Genomic DNA, 24672 nt, shown 5'->3' with positions numbered 1-24672 from the left:
CTGGAAATCATAGAAATAAAGAAGAGAATTCCCTCCTCGGGGACGTTATAGGCTAATGGAAGAATCAGATACGTAAACAGTGAACTCTAAGAGAGGACAGAACTGAAAAAAAAAATGAAATTCAACTGACTCCATTTGAGGATCTAATTGGCTTTACTCACTGATTCATGAGTCAGGCCGCATCCCATCTAGCAAGTAGAATGGGGCTCCTTGAAGCTGTACTAAACTGAAGGCTTTTATAGGCAGAAGGGGATGGGAAAAGGAAGTTTCTAGCAAAGAGTAGATTGGTTCAGGCAAGATCTCCTTCCTTTGGGAGAAGGCTTGGGTCTATCGGGCAGATTACCTCACTAGTGCTGACAAGGTAATTCCAGACTGACTGGTTAAAGGTCAGATTTCCAGGAGGGCTAAGACTAAAATTAGGCTAGGTATTAAGTCTTGGTTTGCTGATGTGGGGCTTAGCACAAGTGACTCCATTTTGCATCTGTTGTTTCTTTTTCAACAGTACCAATAAGAAAAACAGCAACAAGCCTAGGGGAGGAGCCTAGCTAACATTTACTGAGTACTTGTGTGTGCCAGGCTGGGGTGTTCTCTGACACCAATCAATCCTCCACTGAGTATCCTACAGTGCAGTTCCACTCAGAGATAGTGCAAACCCCACAGGTTAAGGGCTCAGTCCCCCCACTTCAGATGCGAGTTGGGAGTCTTGGGCCACCCACACTTCTGACTGACTGGCTGTCAATCCGAGCCTCCCACGATCCCTTCTTCGGTTTCGGTAACTTGATAGTATGGCTCACAGGACCCAGGAAAACACTTACTTACACTAGCGGGTTTATTTTTAAGGATTCAACTCAGGAACAGCCAAATGGAAGAGATGCCTAGGACAAGGTATGGGGAGAGGAGACGGAGCTCCCATGCTCTCTGCAGGTGTATGGCCCTCCGAGCACCTTGATGTGCTCACCAGGCAGGAAGCGCTCTGAATCTCACTGTTGGAGTTTTTATAGACCTCAATCTCCTGTGCCCCCATCCCTTTCCCAGAGGCAGAGGCCAGTGGCAACGAAAGTTCCAACCCCCACTAATCACTAGGTCTTTCTGGTGACCAGCCCCATCCTGAGGCTACCTAAGAGTCCCACCCTCAATCATTAGCATAAACTCAGGTGTGATCAAAGAAGCTCCTTATAATTAACAAAAGACACTCCAATCACTCAAGAAATGCCAAGGGTTTGAGGAGCTCCGGGTCAGGAACCAGGACGAACCACACAGGCATCATTTATATACAACTCACACATCAGTACAATTCTCAGAAGTAAATGTTATTTTTTATCCCCCATTTCACAGGTGAGAAAACTGAGACTTTGGTAAATTAAGTGATTTGCCCAAAGTCACACAATCCGTAAGCTAGAGAGCCAGGATTTGAATCCAGCTGCAGAGTCCATGCCCTTAGTCACTAAACTTAAAGTGCAGGAGGTAGTCCAACATCTGAGGGAATGTGAGTAGATTTCACTTTAAGGGTGAGTCCAATTTATTTATTTATTTTTTTAAAGATTTTATTTATTTATTTGAGAGAGAGAATGAGAGAGAGAGAGAGAGAGCATGAGAGGGAGGAGGGTGAGAGGGAGAAGCAGACTCCCTGCTGAGCAGGGAGCCCGACGCGGGACTCAATCCTGGGACTGCAGGATCATGACCTGAGCCGAAGGCAGTCGCTTAACCAACTGAGCCACCCAGGTGCCCAAGGTTGAGTCCAATTTAATAGACACAGAGATCATGACCACTTCCTGTGGGAGTGCCTAAATTATACCCAGGTACCTAACATGTGGTAAAATCTGATCACCAAAGGGAAGCCCTTGCAGGCCCAAATATTTATCTGGGTAGCTTCTCACAATTCTTTTTTTTTTTTTTTTTTAAGGATTTCATTTATCTGAGATATAGAGCAAGAGAGAGTGTGTGTACAAGCAAGGGGAGCGGCAGAGGGAGAGGGAGAAGCAGGATCCCTGCTGAGCAGGGAGCCCCATATGGGGCTCGATCCCAGGACCCTGGGATCATGACCTGAGCCGAAGGCAGACGCTTAACGACTGAGCCACCCAGGCGCCCCAGCTTCTCACAATTCTTCTTCATTCCTTCTGGTTGAGGCACGAGCATTTCTCCCTCATGAATACCCAGTGTGAAGGTTCCAACAGGACAGGCAGCTCAGCATTGACAGGACAGGGAAGAGGACAGAGAGGCTCCCAGGACTGCCCAGCACAGCCGTTCTGGGAGGCAGGTAGGTGAACGGGGCTGGGGCGTGGCGGTGGGTGTCACAAGCTCGGTGCCTCCACAGTGTCTGTCTAAGCTAATGGAGCCCTAGAGAAATGTCATATTTGCTTTACCAACCCAATTATGGGCCATTATCTCCTCTATTGTAGCCCTGGGTCTGTATTAGGATCCTACTTCTGAAAGGCCACAAGGGAGTTAGAAAACCTAAGAATTCATGGGGCGCCTGGGTGGCTCAGTCGATTAAGCATCTGCCTTCAGCTCAGGTCATGATCCCAGGGTCCTGGGATCGAGCCCCACATCGGGCTCCCTGCCCAGCAGGGAGTCTGTGTCTCCTTCTTCCGCTGCCTCTCCCCTTGCTCATGCTCTCTCTTGCTCACTCTCTATCTCTCAAATAAATAAATAAAATCTTAAAAAAAAAGAAAACCTAAGATTTCAAAGGTGAACATCCAGGATGGGGCCCCCTGACAGCTGGGGGGAGAGAGTAGCACGTGGGGCTGGGACTCCTGCCGGCTCAGAGTCTTTAGTCACCCCTTCCTTTCTTCTAGCTGAGCAGCAAGGCTACTTTGGAAAGTTCCTTCCGTCCTCGATTCTATTAGACTAGGGGAGGGGGGCCTGGCTCTGCTAGCAGCTATGGTTTGGGAGTGGACATCTCTAGAGGTTCTGCTCAGAAAGGGCTAGGGAATCAAAATGAGAAAACCTCAAGGAGAAGTAAACTTTGGGGGGAATTGTTGCGAGCCCCTTCTCCTCCCTACAAATTACAGAGCATGGTGGTTAAAAATTTGGACTCTGGAGCCCAGAGTGACTGGGTTCAAATCCTGGTTCTATTACTTACCAGCTTGTGTCCTTGGACTACTAAGGTGCCTCTTCAAGCCTCAGTTCCCAGTCTGCTAAAACAGTCATCCTCATCCTGTTGGGAGGACTCAATGAGCGAATTCTTATGAAATGTAGTCAACAAATGTCTGGCACATAATAAGCATTCAGTAGACGTTAGCTCTCGTGGTCTGCTCCGAGCTCGGAGGGAGGGGACACTGACCACTACCCCCACCTTCCACCCTCAGCCGCTCCTAGTGGAGGGGCTAGTCTACCAGGTGGTAAGAGGCCCCAGTTCCTCCTTGACAAGGAGGACTGGATCAGCATTGAAGCTGGGGACAGAGAGAGGTTGGCTAGCAGCTAGAACCCAGCAAAGGCAAATTTCTTTTGAGAGAGGCAGAGCGGACGTGAGCCCCAGATACTTAAGGGAATAATGATGGTTTAGTAGAGTCAGGTGGCTTACACTTCTGCCCTAAACTGGACTAAAACTTTTGGTAAGCTCCCTCTCTCTTGCTTCAATAGGATCAATTCAGCCTCCGCTCTATTATCATGGTACCTTATCCCTAGTCCGTTAAAAAGCTTATCACACTATCAGGGTGTATGTATTTAATTGGCCAAACTCCCTAGCCAGATTTCTTGAGATTGGGACTAAATTTGAGTTCTCCTTCCGACTCAAACAAACCTCAAAACAAAAAAGATGTTCATGTGGGCCACTCATCCATCCCACCCTGCTCCTCTGAGGACAGATAAGCCAGCTTCCTGTAGGAAAAGCTTTGAGGGGCTCAGAGGAAAGAGCACTTGAAAAGCAACCCGAGGGTGAATCCCCACCCCTGGCTCTTTACTGCTCATGATTCAGTTTCCTCATCCACACTTGTAAGATGGGAAAGTAACTTCTGCCCCATTCACCTCTCTGGGAGGGAGGGTAGAGAAGCCAAACATAATGACATACAGGACAGGACAGCGTTTTATTCGTTTTTTTTTTTTCTTTTTTAAGATTTTTACTTATTTGGCAAAAAGAATTGACAAATAAAAAACCTGTGTGACCTGGACCAGAGGCCTCTCCTCCTCCTCTCGAAGTTTCCCCTGCCCAGGAGCAGGAGAATCGACTGGCATCTCTAGAGGCTCCATCTCGACCCTGCCAAAGGAATGCAGTCTCGGCCTGCCCGCCGCGTGCAGGGCTCCTGCTGGGGAGTCCACTCCCCTTCTCTCTTACTCCATTTGCAATCACTATTTATTTATCTTTGGAAGTCGAAGGGACCAGAGCCTGCAGCCGGGAGAGACTGGTGGAGCCAGAGAGGGAAAGTGAAGAAGCCAGTGTCTGGGCCCAGGGTCTGCCTCTGAAGGGCCAGGGAGGGAAGGCGCTTCCCTGCAGAGGGGGTGGGAGACTGGACGGAAAGGCCACGGGGCTGGAAAAGGTGCCACACACACCAGCAGGGCCAAGACCACAGAAAGGAGGTGGCGGCGACCTTCTTTGGCGATACAGTGAAAAATGAGGAATAGGAGTTCTGACCAGGGATCCCCCAACCCAGGCAGCCTGCCCCTCAGCCGCGAAGGGTCTATTAAGTGTCAGAAAAGGCAGCGTTTGTGGGGAAACTGAGGGAGCAGACACACTAGGCCACACTTCCTTTTCCGTCTGTCCCCAGCCCCATTCCCAGCTTGCATCACAGTCCATCTAGGATCCTCAGGCAACTTTCACTCCCATCCCCCTTTGTCAAGGTCAGACACGACCCAAAGCCACCAGCCCTGTGCCTCTGGAAACTGAGTGCCCCCTCTCTTGCACTCGCTCATTCAAATGCCACAACTGACCTTCATCAACTAGGAGGCACGAAGAGCCCCATGCTGACCCCAGAGATTAGATACTCCAGGACGTTAGAGGCCATATCCAAAGTCACATAGAGCCATCTAGAATGAAGCTCTCCTGACTGGCTCACAGTGCTGTGCTCTTTCCACACCCCCGCCCAGATCCCTGCTTTTCTTCCCATTTCTCTCATTCCTACTGCCACCGGAACACACACACACACACACACACACACACACACACACACACACTGGGATATGGAAAAGGTAGGAGGCCAGATCTAGCCTGTTGCCTTGGCCTTTGACCCCTCCGTGGCCGAGTGACATGCACCCCCCGCTGGGTGAGGTCACTGGCAGCAGAGGAGGGTCTGAGCCTTCCTAAGTCTCCGGTTTGTATCCTGCAGTGGCTGGAGCAGGGCTGCGGGAGGGAGAGCCGGCTTCCAGACTGGCCCATCAGGGCAGGGGCCAAGGGAAGCCGACTGTCAGCAACGCCAGGGCGGTGAACAAAGTTCAATCTCAACCCCAGACAAGGAGCACCAGCCATCTTTGGCCAAACCCGCAGGTCAATGAAAGACCCAGAACAAGGGGGTGCGGGCTGGATGAGCAGGAGCGAGGGAGGGTTTTGTGGAAAGTGATGGTGGTTGGCTTTGAGGGCTGGGATGGGCTGTGGAGAGGAAGAGTCCTGGCCCCGGGGGGAGGGGGGCGGGAGGGAGAAGGAGTCTCGGCCCAGGGCGGTTCGGGGACACGCGCGGCCTCCAGCAGCCTGGCCTGCTCTCGCTCCGAGGAGGGCAGCGGCCGGGCTGCGTAGCGGGAGGCGCTAGGGCCTCGCGGACGGGCGAGCTGGCGAGGGGAGGGCGCCCTCTCGGGAGGGCGGGCGGGGGCTGGCGGCGGCGGGAGCGGCGCCGCGCCGAGCTGCCTCCATCCATGGCACGGAGCGGCGGCGGCGGCGGCGGCAGCAGGAGGAGCCCGGCGCGATCCGCTAGGTCCCAGCCCAGCGCGGAGCGAGCAGGCGACGCGGAGGGGCCCGGCCTCAGGCGGCCCGGGAGCACGGCGCAGAGACTCGGGCCGCGCCGCCGGGGGCCGCCCGCGCCGCGCTGACAGCCGCGCCCGCGTCCTCCCCGCCGGGGCGCTCGCCGGACATGCCCCCGGGGCGCGGCGGCGGGGACCCCGGGGCTTGCCTCCGCCCAGGGCCCCCCGCCCCGCCCTCGGACGCCCCGGGCCCGCGCTGAGCACGCCTCCCGCAAGCCCAGGTCCCTCTGGCCGGCGCGCAGACGGGCCCCAGCGCTGTGGGTCCCCGCGGGGCGATGGGCTGATGGGCGCCGCGGGACGCAGGATGCGGGGGGCGCCAGCGCGCCTGCTGCTGCCGCTGCTGCCGTGGCTACTGCTCCTGGCGCCCGAGACCCGGGGCGCGCCCGGCTGCCCCGTCCCCATTCGCAGCTGCAAATGCTCGGGGGAGCGGCCCAAGGGGCTGAGCGGCGGCGCCCCCAACCCGGCGCGCAGGAGAGTGGTGTGCGGCGGCGGGGACCTCCCGGAGCCTCCCGAGCCCGGCCTTCTGCCTAACGGCACCGTGACCCTGTGAGTACCCTAGTCGGCCCGGCCCGGCGCGAGCCCCGACGAGGGGACGAACGGAGACAGGACGGGAGGGGCGGGAGGAGGGGGACGGGGACGTTGCCGCCACTTCAGAGACTCTGGGACACGCCTGAGTCCGGGCGCCGAGCAGGGAGGCTTGGAGAAGTACGGGGAGGATTAGGGCTCCAGGGGTGTGGAGGGAGGAAGGGACTTGGGGGGGGGGGCGGCTGCGCCCGAGAGAGGGGCACCGCGGGCGCCCACTCACCTGCACAGGTGAAGGGAATGCGCGCTGGCGGGGCGCCCACGCCCCTTGACTTTCCAGCCTGGGCTGGTGTTGCAGACTTCGGGGACGTGAGGTGGGTGGGCTGGGGGAAGGCTCGGGAAAGATCGACGCCCGCCGCCTCAAAGGTGGCTGAGGTCGTTACCCCCGCGGACGCGTCCTTGGCCGGACTGGAGGAGTCTCCCAGGTTCACCCCGCGGGCCCGGCTCCTCCAGTGGGGGGCGCCCCATCCGCGCCCCCACCCCCCCAGCCTGCCAGCCCAGCTTCCAGCGCGTCTCCATAGGGCAGGCGGAGGGCGGAGGGTGTCGGAAAATCTGTACTTGGGATTGCGGCGCTTCTGGCCTGAAGGAGACCCCGGCGTCCGGGTTCGTCTCGGGCCCCTCTCCCTCCGCGCGCGTCTGCGAAGTGAGCCGTGCGCCGGGTCCTGCACCCCGCCCTCTTCTTTGCCTCCCCTGGGTATAACCCGAGCTTTGGCTGTTAATCGATTGACTCCTTCGCTCCAAGACTGCGAAGAAAGAAACCCGGCTGAGGGGGAGGCGGCTGCCTCCCAGCCTCCTTCCGTCCTCCCGTTTCCTTTCTCAGCCAGGGCCCTACCGAGCCCTCACTCTGCCGCCTGCGAGCGCGGCCCGTGGCGGCCGCGCCCCGACCCCAAGCCTCCTCGATGGAGGTCCGAAGCCCCCCCACCTCCGCAGGAGAATTCGCGACCCCAGCCCGCCGCGGCGGTTTCCTGCTCGGACCACGTGCTCCCAGCTCCACGCACGCCGTGGAGTGGAGGGTCCGGCCCGAGCGGCGGCCCGTGCCTTTCCTGTCCCGGACCCAACCTGCGAGCGCTTGCCCTTTCCTGTCTTCCTGACCTCGGTGGCAACCGTTTCCCCGCCGCCCCTTGCCCAGACTTGGGGCTGGCGCACAGTCTATCCTGATTGTGTCCAGAACAATACAGTAGTGCCTTTGGTCGGGTGAGTTCAGAGGCTGCCGGCTTCCTGACAGGACACGACTGGTCAGCCTCTGACGTTGGCCGCCCGGCCTGCATTTTCCCCAGCTGGGGTGTGTGTGCGTGTGTGTGTGTGTGTGTGTGTGTGTGTGTGCTCGAGTGTATGTGTGTGCATGGCGGGGGGAGGCTGGAAGCAGTGTGTCTGCTCTCTCCCACGTCTCAGCAGCAGCTCCGGGATCTGGCCGTGGCCTGGGAAGGCGGCTGGGGCTGCTCATTCCTGGCCTCTTTGTCCACTGGTGTTGAAGGGTCCAGACAGGCCCGGGCATTCCCCAGCCCACTCAGATCTGGAGGAGAAGTATGCTTGCTGTGTGGAATGGTTGGGCCGGTGTCTGGGGGAGCCCCCGCTGGGCAACGGTAACTCAGTTCAGGAGAGCAGGGGTGTGTGTGTGTGTGTGTGTGTGTGTGTGTGTGTGTGTGTCTATTCGATCTTGTGGCTGTACTCACACACATATGTGGGACACTGTCTCTCTGTGTGTCTGCTTGTTGGGATTAAGGAATCCACACATACTGAAGGCAGAAAAGAGGGGGAAAACATTAAAAGGTGGTTTTGCAGTACATCTTAGAATGATTTGGTAACTAATGCTTTCCAGCCATAGCTAATTCCCATCGACGCCACTCCAAGGAGCGAGCGCAGCTGACTCCTGGTGAGAATATATGGTGACAGGGTGGCAGCAAACGTGACTGCTAGCTCACCTTCCCATCCCAAACCATTCCCAGAGGAAGGGCCCCTTCTTTGTCCCAGGCCACTGACCTAGCTGGCTTAAGATACCTTCCAGAGGAACAGCCCCGAGCCTGGCTGGGCATCCCCACAGCGATGACAGGGTAGGCCCTAGAAGCTCCGGAGAGCCCACTGGCCCCTCAGCCTGGAGTGTGGCTGAATCCCAGCCACAGACCTATTTCTTAGGCTCTCCCTCCAGGCTCCACCTAATCCTGACCCTGATTGCTGGGCAGGGGCTCTCTTCCCAGGGCTCAGCCCCTCCAGCGTACCCATCCCTGCCCAGCATGCCTCTTGAGGGAAGAAGGAAGAGAAGTGCCGGGAAGGGGCTTCAGCCTGGCAGCAAAACAGGAGGCCAGGAGCTCAAGAACCTTCTCCACACCCTCCCAGACTCCTCCTGCTTACTCTTTTTGTTTCCACACAGATTTCCCCCGCCATCTTTTTGCCTGTCACCTGGTGCAAACAACAGGACTTTCGTGGATCGATTTTTGCACCTGTGGCTTTATCTCCCTCCTCCTCCCCTTTTTCCTCCAGAACGGGCCACCTTATCTCCCTCCCTCCTCCCCTCTTTTCCTCCAGAATGGGCCACCCGGCCCCAGTCCCCTTCACACCCCACCCTGCTCACTTGGGTCCTCGGGGGACCCAGGACTCCACCTTGGGAAGCCTGGTAGCCACCAGTGCTGGGACTCTTCAGGCGAAGAAAGTGCTAGAAAAGATGCCTGTCTGCAAGGAGCCTCCAGTCTTTGCTCAAAGAAAGCCTCCAGGCAGTTCTGAGGCAATTCTGTGACTAGTCCTGTTTACCTCACTGAAAACCCTTCCACCCTATTATCCTAACTTCTGCATTCTGTTTTGGTGGACTCTGTGCCCCCTCTCCCCCACCCTTTACTGTTTCCCCTTCTAATGGATTTTCATTCGCAGTTTTCCAGGAAAGCAGAACTCTTGGCTTCCTTCCTGATCCATCTGTCCCACCCCTCAGCTCAGTCCGCAGGGCAGCTGCGGACGCCCGACGCCGATGCTCCTATCTAGAGCAGGAGGCTTTATGGCTCTCCCCCAAGGCGAAAGGTCTCATGGGGGGTGGTGAGTTTCAGGGAGAGCCCGGGTATGGGAGGGAGATGGAGACCTCTGTGAACCCCCCACCCATCCCTGGGCAGCAGCTGATGGGCCTGTCCTTCTGCTTCTCCGCTCTGGGAGTGAGAGTAAGGGGGTGGGGGGGATAATAAAGAATTCTAGGAAAGGACTGATAATAGATAACTCCAGAAGGAAATCGCCTACAAGGACCTTCTGGGATATCTGAGCAGCCCCTCAGAGGATTCTAGCCAGTGTCATAAATTCCTAGACCGTCTGCACTGAAAAGGGCCTTATAGATCAGCAAATCCAGCCCCTGCATCTTCATCTTAGAGCTGAGCAAACTGAGGCCAGGAAGGGGGGGGCACCAGGGTCCCTACAGTCACACGCTAGCAGACACGGGGATCAGCTGGTTAGGTTCTCTTACACTTCTCTCGGGTGACAGACTCGCTATTCACCTGGCTGGACTTGGGACCCAATGGACACAAAGCCGCTTTTAAAAACCCAGTTCCTTCCCAGGAGAACCTAGGCCCTTTTGACCTGGGAACATTCCAAGGCTGGGTGAGGAGGGGGCAGGCAAGGTACAGGTCACTCTGGATTCTCCCAGAACCCACAAACCCTTGTCCACTTCGCCTCCCCTTTCTGGGGCAGGGGGTTGTCTACCGCATCAGCAGCCCACAGAGGGGAAAAGGGGCATTTGCCATTCAGATGCCCCTACCGGTGGCCACATCGTTTTGCTGGGGGTTTGGTGGTCTTTAGAGGTAGCATGGGGGAAGGGGAGGCCCCTTCACAGCCCTTGTGTTTGCTCCAGCCTCAGGAAAGTGGTTCTGGAACACAGATCTCCCTCTGAACCTCCAGCTCTGGACTGGTGCCTCCCCTCAGTGCCCCTCACCCCAGCTGCCAGGATCCAGTTAGGGGAGTTTGGGGCAAAGTGTGCCAACTGCCTTGCACATAGCCTGAGGGGAGTGGAAAGATGCTGGCTGGAGGGGCGGGTCCTTGCCATCTTCCCCACCCCCTTCTCTTCCACCCTCTTTCCCCCATATGGTTCTCATAAGGTCTGGGCTCAGAGACAGCAGTCAGAGGAAGTGGCTGTGTACAGAGAGCTTTTGTGAGGGGAGGAGGGGGAGGGGCAGAGAGCAGGGAGAGAGAAGGAAAGAAAAGAGGGAAGAGGCTGGGAACAGAAGGTGGGAGCAAGCTGGGAGACTCCAGCACACTACCTTACCGTCCCAGTGCAGGGTCTCAGCTGCAGCATGCCCAGTGTGGGCTCTTGACCCCGCCTGCCTGAAACGAGGGGCCCCGAAAAAATCCAGGTTCCCCTCTAACTTCGCAACTACCTGCAGGAGAAGCTGGAGGAGCCCCTTCCTGGAGTTCTTGGGGACTCTTTGGGCTCCCTCATGTGCAGGATGTCAGGGTCCATGGTCCCATCTGAGGGCAAGCACTGGACAGAGAACAGAGCCCTCTGGGGGTTACTGGTTGAGTCCTCGCTGCGCCAAAGAGACTAGAGAGGCCACCACACTGAACCCCAAAGACAACCCCTATAATTCATCATCCCAGTGGTTCCAGGACCCAGAATGGGTAATTTGGCCTGAATTATTCAGAACATGTGCATGATCCTGATCCCCAGGATGGTCCTTTCCCACCAGCTACCATGGATCACCCTTCCGTGATGGGGGCGGGGGTGGTGGGCAATCCCTTGCCCTGGGGGTATGAGTCTGAGAATCTCCCCCAAAGGCACAGGCAAACCAGCATAATTTGAACCTGACCATAAATTGACCCTTAAATTGGGGGTCATGTTTTTAAAGGGAGAGAGTTTCCAAGTTTATGCCACATGAGAATCATTGGGGTAAGAACACTTTCCTGAAGGAGAAAAAGTTCCAACCACCTCTGAGTTGATCCATGTCCATCCATTCAGTGGGCTCTCCTCACCAAAGCCCAGAGAGGGGAGGGGAGGTCCCCAGCACCTCACAGCCTGGACCAGTACTCCTCACTCCCTCATGATCCTGAGATAGAGACACCCCCCCCCCTCCCTGGGACCTGACGGGGAGCAGGGGAGAAGAGAGGAGGGAAATGGCCCTGGGCTGAGGAACTAGAAGGAAAGTCCGGTAACTGCTCGGAAGGGGCTGCTTGGAGGGGCTGTTTATTTTCATTCCCCCAGCCCGGCGCTCTGTTCTATTTAGAGCTCAGACACTGACAGGACAAAGCTGCCTCCTCCCCTTCCTCCCTCCTCTGGCGGGCCCCCATCCTTCCCAAACTCCAGAACATTCCTTTGCTTTTAGGACTGGGTAATGGGGGTGGGGGAGCAGAGAAACTGTGGAGTGTAGCTAACTCCAGCAACCTCCCAGGACCCAGTTTCCCTAGCCCTGGGAGAGGGGAGAGGCCGGATGGGGGAGCAAAGGGGTGTGCAAGATGGATGGAGCCAGGTGAGGGCAGGGAACGGGGCGGAGAGAGGCCTGAGGAGGGAGTTCCAGCCTGAACTTGAGGGGCCAGACATCTCCCAGCTGGAAAGGGAAGGGAAAGTCTGAGAGAAGCTCCCCCACTCCCACCCACCCACCTAGGGCTCTTTGCCTGCTGGGAACTGTGTGGTGAGGCAGAAACTTTAGACTTCAGGCTCCAGGAGACCCAGTATCCAGGATGAGAAAAGCCATTAAATATAAGGAGTGGGAGTCTTCAGTCCAGACCCTTCTTTTACTGAGAAGAAACCTCCAGAGAGGGGCTGACCTGCCCAAGATCACACAGCAACTAGCCAGACCCCAAGGCTCCTGGTCCTGGGTCAGCCTCTTTGCATGGGGGCCTCATCCCTGGGGACAGAGCAGGGGAGATAGACATGAGCCAGGGAAAAGGGGCAGATAACCTAATAAACACTTGTGTACTTAGGGGACCTCTGTACAAAATCTCTGCACAGAGTACTGGAAATCAGATGGACCCAGGGCAAGTGGTCTCTAAAGCATCCTTCCTGGTGTTTCTCTCCCTCTCTCGCACCACGCACAGCTTCGGGACTACACACCCAGGTGGCAGGCGAAGTCTCAGGAGGGCTGTACTGTGGAGCCGAGGGATGGGTGCTGTCTCCAAGCTGTCAGGACTGAGCTCTGCTAAGACTGACTGGGTGGGGGGCAGAGGAGGGGGAGCGAGTGGAGGTAGGAGGAAACTGCTCCATGACTTGAGAAAACGAGGGTTCAGCATGAACGCTGTCCGTCGACCACCCCTACCTTGCCCAGAGCTCTGTGCCTCCAGGTACCGGTCCCTTCGTTCAGCCAGTGCCTGCCGTGTCCAGCCCCACGCCAGTGCCAGGAGGTGAGAGATCTGGCGTCCGACCTCAGGGGCCATCCGGTCTCGTCGTGGAGACTGGATACAGGCTCACAAAGCAGCACAAGATCAGGGCCTCTGGGCTCCCAAGGAGAACTTCTGGGGTAGAAAGATTAAAGGACTAATTTATACTTGAGTGTAAAAGACTGACAACAGGGTGCCTGGGTGGCTCAGTCGGTTAAGCCTCTGCTTTTCCCTCTGCCCTTCTCCCCTGCCTGTGATCTCTCTCTCTCTCTCTCAAAAAAAAAACAAAACAAAACAACAACAACAAAAACAAAACAAACAAACAAAAAAACCAAGACTGATAACAAATTGATCCTTTCAGGTTTATTTGTATTTGAAAAGAAATCCACTTTCTTCACCCAAAATCGTGGCTTCCCCTGGGCTGAGATTTTAGGCCATGTTTGGAGAAGCACTTAAGGCCGACTGGGAGTAATTTCCCAGCTTCCTTGAATCGAGTGGACACATATACACACAAGCATTCCATCCGGTCTGACACATGTCCCTCCGCCTTCCATGAATGGAAGATTGTAGACCCCACGTCTCATTGATGTTTGTAGTACTATTGTGTTACACAGGGCCGGGCACGCAAAAGGCGTCAGTGTAGACTTGAAGATTGAATGAGTACCTAGGCATGAATGATCACAGCAAACTTGATTCCATGCACTCAAGCTAGGGTGCTGGGGCCCCAAACCCCCAGCAAGGCGCACCGACCACCTACCATAAACACCCCAAGCCCCTTTTCTCAGGCTGCGGACTCCCTCAGATTAGTCCTCCCCATCTCAGCCCCAATTTCTTGGCCCTGCCCGCTCACCACCAAGCTGGGGTGCCCTTGTAGAGAGGGTAGGTTAGAGAAAAGGAGACAAGAAGGCCCCATGCATGGAGCCATTCCAAGACTATTTTCTTTCCTGACCTTGACCTCAGGCGCTGCCTGGACAGTTGAGCTTCAAGGCTGAGGTCAGAGGCCATATCCAGACACAACCCCCTACAGCCTGGGGAAGGAAGGTCCTACCTGGGTCTCCTTCTAATCAGGTATTCCGGGCTGTGCGGACAGGCTTCCAGCCGGGGGAAGGGATGGCGAGGAAGTTCGGGAGTGCTGTGTGTCCTCTCCCCCAGTTAAGTCCCCTGCAGTGAGGCTAAATGGACGTGAAGGGCAGACTGGAAGGGAAGGGAGGCCACAGGAGGGCAGTCTTTAGCCTGAGGCTGTTTGCCAGGGCAGGGCCTGTGGACCAGAGGCAGTTTCGATTTTGGAGACCTTGTCATCACATCAAGCCTACTGTAATGCACCCCCCTCCTTCGTGAAACATAGTAATTCTTGCCAATCAACGTGGTATGACATTTGGTTGTTATTTAGGTAAGTGTTAATTGCAATTTTATAGCATTTATATTTCAGAGGCGGTGATTATTTTTGTAGGTTTCAGACATCTTTGTGGGCCCTGGAACTGCTCAGAGGCCTTGCGCACTACGCCTGCAGGAAGGGCTGGGAGTCCATTTTCACTTGCTGGTTCAGAGTGGCTATGGGCCTGAGACCCCCTCACTGACGGTCTCCCTAAGACACTCACTGCTAAGGTGCGGATGTTGGAGACAGGTCCTTCTGAGCCCAGAGGGCCCTGGTGATGCCCTGAACTCCAGGCTCAGACTCCCTGGAGAAGCTAGATTCCCCAAGTGTCCAGGCCTGTGGTCCTTGCATCTGTTACAAGTGGAGGGGGAGGGGCGCTGACATGTATGGGTCTTCCAGCACGTGAGAGAACAATTTGGTTCGGACATGCGTTGGTCCCATGTCCCACGGAGTGGTGCCCACATGACCCCTACAGGGTCATCTCTGATGTGGGGCTGGGATCTGGTGAGTTCCTGTGGCTGCCCAAAGGCCACATGGCCGCTCTGTAGACGCCAGCCGCTCCTTTGGCTTCCAGCCTCATTAGTGGTAACTCCGCTTGCTTGCTTCTCTTCCCTAAAATAGGACCCTAGCTGGGAGACAGTTCTGGAATGGACTCAGTGTGCCTCCTCTCCTTAACCAGATTTCAGACTCTAGGCTAAGAGAACAGGGGACTCCAGGGACCGGCCCCCCTGCCTGTGAAATCTGATGATGTTGGAGTGGTAGGCAGGGAGAGAGGGAAGAAAGCTGCAGATGCTGGGTTGGGTGAGCCAGAGGTCTGAGAGGCGGGTTGGCGTGGCTGGGAAGGAAATCCACCTGGCAGGCTCCTTGCGCTGTTGCAGGGCGAGGGGTTGATGCAGCCTGAGGAAGTAGCTGTCCGGTGGGGGTGGCAGGGCGGTGAAGAGGGGGCCGAGCTGACACTGTGTCTACGAAGCTGGACAGAACCATAGGGCCAAGTCTTCCTCCTTCCCGGCCCGATGGTTGGGGCCACCCTGCCTGCTTCCGTCCCATGTGACAATCTAGTGTGGTGGGAACATTTTCCTTCCCATTGGACGAGGCTGCTGTGTGTTTTCCTCTACTCGCAGTAACTGCCAGCTTCCTACCTGCCCCGAACAACGCCAGACCCAAGCACTTTCTGCCCCAATCACTGCCCTCCCCACCCCCCAGACCCATAAGGGGCAGCTCCCAGAGCTGAACCACTGAACCCATAGGCACAATTGAAGCCCTTCTCTGGACAATCTGGGTCTCAAGCAAAATTTCCTCAGCCCCATCTAGGTTGTAAAGGCCAAAAGATCCAATTCTGGGTATTTGGGGACTGGGATCACAGAGATATCTGCCTGAAGTTTGTCCAAGAGCTGGAAATGCGGCAAGAAGGGGGGCCATTGGAGGAGAAGGACAAACCACCGTTTGCCTGGCATCCCTGCTTTTGCGAATGGCTTATGGAGAGTTGGGGATCAGGGACATGTTGTGGTCCCAGAGAAATATCTCCTTTCCAGACTTTCTGGGCCAGGGTTTGCACCAGGCTAGTCAAGCTGGAAACGTGGGCTGCAGCTGACCTCCTACTCCTTCCCAGCACAACAGTGGCTACCTCAGATTGGGGGAGAGGGCTGCCAGAGGGGGTTAGGACACCAAGGGATGAGTTGTGCCTTGTTCTGGACCACCGTCTCATCTTCACCTGCATCAGGGGCTGCTCCCCAATTCTGTGCTCTGCTCCCACACCACTCACACACACACACACACACACACACACACACACACACACACACACACCACCCCACCCCAATTGCCTCCTATCTCACAAGCAACCCAGACTTCCTCCTGGGGAGGCGCAGGCCACGAGGAAACCAGATAAGGGTTAAGCCACCAGCCACACGTGGCCCCGGAGCTCCTGTAACGTGGCTGGTCTGACCTGAGATGTGCGAGAACAGTAGAACACACACGGCTTCCAAAGGCTCCGTACAAAAAAAAAAAAAAAAGGAAAATATCTCGTTAATAATTTTGCATATTGATTACATATTGAAATGATAACTTTAATACATTGGGTTAACTAAAATACATGATTAGAATTAACTTTAAAAAATATGGCTACTAGAACATTTGAAATTACATACTCAGTTCACATCGTCATACTTCCACTGACCAGCTCTGGGTAAAAGAATTTGGGGTATGCAAAAGGTGTTCAAGGGTTAAATGCTGAAGAGTCTGAAGAATGTGGGGTGTACCCCAATACCACTTCTAGACCTGTCTGGACAGGATTCTTAAATTAGGATCCCAGATTTTAATCTCAGGGAGTTGGAGGATTTTTTTAAATTTCCTGTTTTCAATTCAATGATCTTTATTTTTTCTTTATTAAAGATTTTATTTATTTGAGAGAGGGAGACAGAGTGAGAGAAAAAAAGCACGCACGCATGCACGAGCATGAGTGGGGGGTGGGGCAGAGGGAGAAGGAGAAGCAGACCCCCCCCATTGATCAGGGAGCCCGATGTGGGGTTCCATCCCAGGACCCCAGGATCGTGACCTGAGCCGAAGGCAGACGCTTAACTGACTAAGCCACCCAGGCGCCCCTCAATTCAATGATCTTTAAACAAAAATCATCTGCAGATAATTTTGAGATAATTATTTATTAGAAGGTATTTTCCTAGTGTAAGATTTTCATTTCGAAAGTCAATGTTTCTCACACTAGAATCCTCAGACGTATTCTCAGGAAATAAGATACTTTTCCCCTCCCTTTAACAGGTCTCTACTCAAGTTTGAGGACTAATATTCTCGGACTTCCTCCTTCATGAATGGGGCTGTGCTAATCCGGCAGCCCTGTCCCTGTCTCCTTCCATACCTCCTCCCTCCCCTGCCTGCACCAGCCTCATCAGCATCCTCATCCCCACAAACCCAGGAGGGGGCAGTCCCTGGGAGAGACCCTTGGGACTGCGGGACGGGGGAGGTTGAAACACATGCCTTTTGTCCACCCTTCTTCCTGACACTTCAGAACCCCTCTCTGATATTACTAAAAGTACTGTGGGGTCCTCTCACCCTCTTTGACATTTAATGCAACCTCTGAGCCTCAAACTCTGGGGGCATATGAAGGGGATGAAGCAGAGATGAGGTGAGGCGAGCTTTGGTTTATAAGTCACACTGTCAAGAGTCTGTCACCACTGAGGGGGCCACCACCAGGGCCTGAATGAGACCATTAGAAGCCCTAAGAACTGACACGATTATTTATGATTTACCACCACCATGGATAATGCCAATTAAAATGAGAATAAAGGGGGCCATGTGAGTTCTAATTATTCATATGACAACTATGATGAACTTTTTGAAATGTCAAGATGTGTGTGTGTGTGTGTGTGTGTGAGAGAGAGAGAGAGAGAGAGAGCGCCATTTGGAAACCCAACACCCCCCCGCACCCATGACCCCTTCACACAACCACTCCTCAGGAGCTGCTAGGAAGTGTCAGCGTTGGAGGACAGTTAGGTGGGGACTAGAAGGGTAGGAGGGGGTCTATCTGGAAAGCAGAGAAGGGAGGAAGCCCCCTTCCACTCTTGCCTCCATCCTGGCCATTGTCTGTTCTCCATGAGCCTCCTGAAGATGGACTGGCTGGAACGTCAGAGGTCTGGGGTCCTCTCCCCGCCTGTCTTGATATATTCACCTAGTATTCACCAGTAAGCTTGGGGGCAGAACTCTAGACAGCTGCCCGCATGCCTTGTCCCCACCCCCCACCTGAGAGCTGAAGTCCATCCCAGAGGCTGCCCACTCAAGAGAAGTTTCCAGACTTGTACCTCTGGCCTTCCCATGTCCACCAATAAGAGCAAAGAAGTGAAACCCTTTGTCTCGGCCCAGAGCAGGCAAGAGTTTAGGCTGTGAGGCTCATTAAAGCGTTTTAATAACCAATTAACTCAAAGGATGAGCCCTTTGGCTGGTCTGGAACTTCCTCCTCCCAGGGAGGGAGTCTGGCAGAGAAAGGCTAAGTGGGTGGGCAGAGTGGGTTTAGTCAGTAGCTTGGGGCCTCTTTCCTCCCCCTCTAAATACAAATAAATAAACAGAACCTCTGAGTGGGCAGAGGCAAAGGCTGAGGCCTGGGCCTCCACCAGGCAGGCCCCAGGGCTCTATCAGTTTTCTGTCGAGGCCGCAGACAGGCTTGGGGAGGAAGGCAAGGGTGCGCGGTGCCTCTGAACCGGGGGCCTTTGAGGGCTGGGAAGAGTCCCCTTGTGGGAAGCCCTCCGCTCACAGAGTGGGGCCCAAGGAAGGGCAGCTCCTCGCACCTGCCTCCCTGCCTGCCTGGCCTCCCGTTCCACCCGCCAGAGCCCTGACCCAATTCGGGCCATTCTCCCTCCCACTCTCCTCGGGATGTGGGGCTGAAGGCCTGCGAAGGACAGAGCCCCGGGGGGCAGGAGGAGAGCTCTGTGGCTCAGGCCTGTGGTTCCAAGGTGTAAATGGGGGCATCGCAACTTGACGCCCGCTCAACCCACTGCCTACAGAGCCCTAAGTCAGATCCAGGCCATGGGGGAACCAAGGGCAGGTGAAACGTCTGATTTGGAGCTCAGTGGGCTAACCGGTCTGCCTGAACCATTCACTGGCTCTTTCCTATAATCTGGAGCAGAGGGTGGGGCTCCTGCCCTGCACAACTTCAGGGGGCGCCATTGATACAGAAAGCAACATGGTTATACCAGGGAAACCTTATCCCCTCTCCATCCACACTTTCTGGCTTGTAACAGCACGTTCTCCTGCCTGTGTTCTCCCTGTTCCTTCAGGCTCTTGAGCAACAACAAGATTACTGGGCTCCGGAATGGATCCTTCTTGGGACTGTCCCTGCTGGAGAAGCTGTAAGTGCTGGGGCAAAGTGGGGCAGAGCTGGGGGCCGGTGGTCATGGGCAAGAAGTCAATCCAGGCAGGATGAGGACCCCTGGGTGCCGAGGGACCCCTCAACCCCAGAACCTGCTGGCTAAGTGGGGCCCAGAGTCAGACCCACGGGAACCCTGCCCAGGACTTGACCACCAGGTGGAGGGTACGGAGAGAGGGACCAGCTCCTTCCCCAGTGACAGCAGTGAGAAGTAGGGAAAGCTCGCTGGTCTAGGGAAGGATGGGGCTCAGGGAAGTTCATTAACGCTCTTAAATGAGCAATTAGCTGTGAGGGCTGAGCCCCTTAGCTGGCCAGATGCCACTTCCCCGCTCCAGCTGGGGCCCAGCATAAAGGGCTGAGGAGGATTTAGTGGGACTGAGGCCTCTTTCCTCCCCCCCACCAAACAAATCAACAAACAAAGCCCCATGGGGCTAGTGCCCTGGGCTGAGGGTGGGGAGAGTGGATCCCATCCAAAGGGCCCCCACCCCACCTGCCCTGGTTTGGAGCTGCATCCTCCGGGCTGCCCTACGGGCCCAGGCAGCCTGGCACTGGGCTCAGGACTACAGGGGCCCTGCTGGCCAGAAGGGACTTTTTTCCCAGAGTTGGGGGCCTGACTCAGTTGAGGGCAAGTCACTTAACCTGCCACATTGGGGACTGAACCAGCCCCTCAATTCCCTGCTCAGCTGGCCTGCTCCAGGAACCACAGCCTGTGCGACAGCTTTGGGTCCCGTCTCCTCCACAGGAGACCTGGGCCTCCGTCCCTGCTGGAGCCGGATCCTTGCATTCTCCCCGCCTCCGGCACCCGGTCTCCTACCTCCGCTCCCACCCTGCGGGGCATTCCCAAATCCTTCAACAGGGCCCCTGCCCCTTGACTTCCACTTTTCCCGCCAGGCGTGGATCAGTCTGATGGAGGATACAGAGAAATAAGGTGGAAGCCTGCCCTCAAAGAGCCCGAGATTACGGTCTAGTGGAGACCGCCAGTGCCATGTGTGTTAGAATTCAGTAGGTTGGGGTTTCCATAAAACCCAAAGGAGAGACGTCACTGACCAGTGAAGGCTGGAAAATTCGAGGGTAACTGGGATGCAATCTCTCCATGACATGGAGTGTAGATCTTCAACCATGACAACAATTACGAGGTCATCTCTACGACAGCCCACTTCACAGGGGAAGGGAAAAGCTGTCTCGCAAACTCCCCAGCCTGTGAGGAAGGCGCAGTGGCCTGGCTGGCTTCGTGGCGGTGGGAAGGGGCAACCCCATGTTTGGGGTGGAAGGCCGAGCATGTTCTGTCTGGTCTGGGGCGTGCCGGGGTGGGAGGGGGTGTCGGGTTGTTGACGGTGGCGCGTGCACACAGCGCCGTGACCAGAGCCCTCCACCATCTGCTCTGTCGCTCACAGACCGGGTGTCCAGACGAGGAGAAAGGGCTGCCACCGAGCGGCTAGTAAAAAGTGTCCTGGGTACCGACAGATCGGGAACGTTTTGCTCTCCCACAGGCAGTCAGGCGTGCGGGAGCTCTGATTCCTGCGCTCAGCCCAAGCTTGGTCTCCGAAGGCTGAGTGGCAGGAAACCGCTCGCTCCTTCCAGGGATCTTTGGGAGGATGACAAACTGCAGCTGCCTCCAGCCCGTCGCCACCCAGAGGCGCTGTCGCTTCTCCTTGCCGTGAGCCAGACGGCTCTGAGCCTCTCGTGGCCCCACTGGCATCTTCCCATCTTTACCCCTCTCACTTTATCAAAGACCCACCGGGTCTCCCTGCTTCTCCTCCTTTAGTCTCACGAGGGTCAACTTCCTGATGAAGAGAAGAGGGTCCTTTCCTTCCCACCCCTGCCCACGTACTGAATCTCCCCAGCACCGGGGACCCGGGTGACTGTGCAGCAGGTGCTTTCAAAGCATGGGAAGCAGAGAGAAATGAGAGCGTGGTCAAGGAACAATGACGAAAAACTGAATCTCATGGTGGGGCAGGAGCGCGGGGCAGGAGACAGATGAGAGTTCAGAATCCCGAGTGTGAGCCCTGCTCTGTTAGGAATCACCCAAGGCCTTCATTCTAGAGATATGTACTGAGCCCCCTTTGTGTGCCAAGCTCTGTTCTAGGCATTGGGAGTGAACACAATAGACCCAGCGCCTGCCCTCAGGGAACTTACCCTCTACGGGACACAGAAAATAGCAAATAAATGTATAATGTATCGGGTGATAGGTCTACAAAGAAAAACAAAGCAGGGGAAGGGGGAAGGAAAGCAGTGACGGTAGGGGGAGGCTGCTGTTTGGTGTAGCGAGGTCAAGGAAGGCCTCGCTGACAAGGTGACTGAGCCCGAGGTCTAAGGGAGGGAGGAATCTGGAGGGGAAGGCCCTTGGGTCCACCCTATGCCTGGTGGGTCTGAGGAGCAGAAGGACCTGTCGATGGGAAGTGGTAGGAGAGGAGGTCAGAGTGATGCTGCCGTGGGTGCAGGTCTGGGATCTCGGTTTCCTCATCTGTACAAAAGAGGGGGACAGGGTGATTTGTAAGCTACATTATGGATTTTAAATTCTATGATCCTTGGATGTGTATGTCTGTGATACCCACAAGTGCTGCTTGAGAAGGAAAAAAATCAAAGCAACCAAGGCTGCAGCTAGGCTTTCCAGAAGAGGGGAAGCCTCTGGGCAGAGGCGTGTGCCGTGCTCAGCAGGTATGCATGCTTCCCAGGGATGGAAAGGCCGGGCAGGGCCGGTAGGAGCCCAGGATCTCCAGCCTGGCTGATCACCACTGTTTCAGTCGGGTTCTCCAGAGGAAGAAAACCAATAGGAGATGTGTGTGTGTGTGTATCTTTATATAAATATATAAAGAAATTATATTAGTTCTTTATAAAGAAATGTATTTTAAGGAAATGGGTCATGTTGATTGTGGGGGCTGGCAAATCCAAAATCTGTAGGGCAGGCCAGCAGGCTGGGAAGTCAGGCAGGAGTTGATGCTTTAGTCTCCAGACAGAATTTCTTCTCCAGGAAACCTCAGTGTTTTGCTCTTACACCCTTCAACTGATTAGATGAGGCCCACCCATGCTATCCAAGGTAATCTTTATTTAAAGTCAACTGCTCGTAGATGTCCACCGCATCTACAAATTACCTTCACAGTAACGCCTCCATTAGTGTTTGAATAAGCCACAAGGTGCTATCACCTGGCCAAGTGGACACATAAAACTAGTCCTCAAAACCACTGTCCCACCATCCCAGGGATGGGGAGAGATCCTATGCCCTACTCCCAGAGATGCTAATTCATCAGGTCGGAAGGGGCCTGGGAATTTTTTACAAGGTATGCAGACGATTCTCATGCTCATCCGGGGTTGGGAACCAGTGGACCAGATGACCCCGAGACTGTGGGCCTATTCATCACAAATGAGACGCCGTGGCCTGGCGTGCAGTTGGTGCCAGGAAACACTGATCTCTCTGTCCTGTCAAGCTCAGACATCCAGGCTTGGGCAGCTGAGTCCATGGCAGCTTAACATCCCACAGTCTGTGAGCTGCAAGTCCCGTGGGAGGGTTGGGGCCTCGCCTAATAACTGAAATGGTAGGTCTGGGCTGCAGAGAATGCCAGCATTGCCTCCTTGTGCTGAGCGCCTCTCTGGCCTTTGAAAATGGGTCAAGTACAAGCATATGGGGGGAGGAGGTCCGCCTGGTCCCTGTTAATGGCAGGCGCTTGAGGCTGGGAGGGGATACAGAAAGGGCGCCACATGGGGATGTGCCTTCGATGATCTCAGGGGAGGACAGGTGCTCCAGAGAGGCTGGGGGGAGAGTGGGGGACATACCTTGTGGGGCTCTATCAGCCAAGCAGGATGGACAAGCAGAGAGGCTGGGGGGAGAGTGGGGGACTTACCTTGTGGGGCTCTATCAGCCAAGCAGGATGGACAAGCAGAGAGGCTGGGGGGAGAGTGGGGGACTTACCTTGTGGGGCTCTATCAGCCAAGCAGGATGGACAAGCAGAGAGGCTGGGGGGAGAATGGGGGACTTACCTTGTGGGGCTCTATCAGCCAAGCAGGATGGACAAGAAAAGCTGAAACAGGGTCCAGCAGAGCAGTTCACCGCCAGCCCATGGCATGTACAGAATCGTCCAGATGGGCGCTGAGGCCCTGTCTCTGAGCCCTCCCCTCTGTATCCCCCCAGCCCTCGGCATGGACAAGCCTGTTACCCAGAGGAAAGACTTCTGGGGTGGAGGAGACCGGGCGGGCCAGGAAGGGCACGGAACTCCATTCTGGAGTCAAAGAGGCCTGGGATTGAGTCCTGCCTCTGTCATTTACTTTCTGGGTGCCTCTCCAAGCCTGGTGTTTCTCCCCTGGGAAAGGGGGCAATACGGGACTCCTAGACTGGCTGTCGTGGGGACGGCATGGGCTTTCAGTAAATGCCTGTTCCCTTCCCTTCTCGGGAGAGTTTGAAGTTGCAAGATGTCGTGTCGGCAGCCCCCCGTTGCATGGGATTTGCCCAGAGCTCGCAGCCTTGGCGGGCAGTCCTGGAGCTGAAACGAGCGTGCGTGCCGAAAGTACTCACGGCTGGCCCACCCGTCTGGTCCCTGGCATCTCCGCCCACATCCCCCACCACGCGCCTTCAACAGGGAGCAGGCCACCAGAAGACCTTCCCGGGCTCCCAGGGTGCCCCGGCCACAGTGAGAAGCCCCCCAGACTGGGGACCAAGTGGGCCGCAGGACAGCCAGCCCCCAGAAGAGGCCAAGGGAGAGAGCCTGGGCATGCACGCGAGCAAGGGGCTCTGTGTGGACACACGGCCCCAGAGGCCTGTGCATGCCTGGAAGAGAGGACGTGGTGAGGGGAGCCTGGTCAGCCCCAGGATGATTTGTCATTGCCTAATGAGATTAATGAGCCCAGGGGGCTGGTATGCGGCGGTGCTGGGGCACTCATTAGAAGCAGATGCTCATGGGAATGGGGGGGGTTCTGGGGGTGGAGTGGTTCTCACCCGCCAGGTGGTTTCCATTAATCTGTGGGCGGGGCCACGAGCAAGGCCGCCCGGCCCGCGTCCTCCTCCCCTTCCCATCCCCACTCACACTGGGGAGGAATGCAGAAGAGAGGCTGCTGACGCTGGGAACAGCTGAGGGCTGGGAAGGGAGGCTTGTGGGCTTGGGGACATCCCTCGTGCCTGCTCTCGTAGCCCCAGTGCCTGGCAGAGTGTACATGCTGAATAAATACCTGTTGGATGATCTCAGAGACAAGAGGGGCCCGGCCCGGGGTGGGCCCATCTCGGTTTTCTCCCGCCAGATGCTCTCCCTGCCCTGCCCCCCACGCCCTCCATACCTGCGCGGGGGTCTGGCCGGCTTCTCGGCCAGCCCCCGCTTTCGAAAGAACCTTGGAAGTCCTGGAGGGCCCAGGGAAAGCTGCTCTGCGGCCTCCGAACCTATAATTTGGTTTCTAAACCCACAAGCAGGGAGGTCTGTGGGGGCCGGAGGGAGCCATCTTGGGGCCACCCCACCCCGTCCAAACGTGGGACACGGCTCGCCCTCACACGTGCGCGCTCTGGCGTGCAAACTCACTCGAGATAGAATTAACATCCCAGAACGTTCGCCCACTTAAAGTGTGCCATCCGATGGCTCGGAGCGTATTTACACAGTTGTGCAGCCATCACCGTCTAATTTTAGAACATTGTCATCATCTCCAAAAGCAGCCGTGCATCATTAGCAGCCACTCCCCACTCCCCTTCCTACTCCCAGCCCTAAGT

General features: G+C 55.9%; 1 protein-coding gene across 1 annotated transcript in view; it reads left to right on the top strand.

Moving 5' to 3' along the window:
* Positions 1–5734: 5734 nt before the first annotated feature.
* Positions 5735–24672, top strand: part of ADGRA2 (adhesion G protein-coupled receptor A2) — a 34574-nt gene continuing 15636 nt past the window's right edge. Inside the window, exons 1-2 of the mRNA XM_036109879.2 lie at positions 5735–6432; positions 18901–18972. Coding sequence (XP_035965772.2) covers positions 6170–6432; positions 18901–18972 — 335 coding nt within the window. The 5' untranslated portion in view covers positions 5735–6169. The remainder of the gene's footprint in view (positions 6433–18900; positions 18973–24672) is intronic.

Source organism: Halichoerus grypus, chromosome 3 (assembly GCF_964656455.1).
Source record: "Halichoerus grypus chromosome 3, mHalGry1.hap1.1, whole genome shotgun sequence".
Lineage (NCBI taxonomy): Eukaryota > Metazoa > Chordata > Mammalia > Carnivora > Phocidae > Halichoerus > Halichoerus grypus.
Note: the sequence above shows the minus strand (reverse complement) of the source record. Positions and strands in the feature narration are given on the sequence as shown.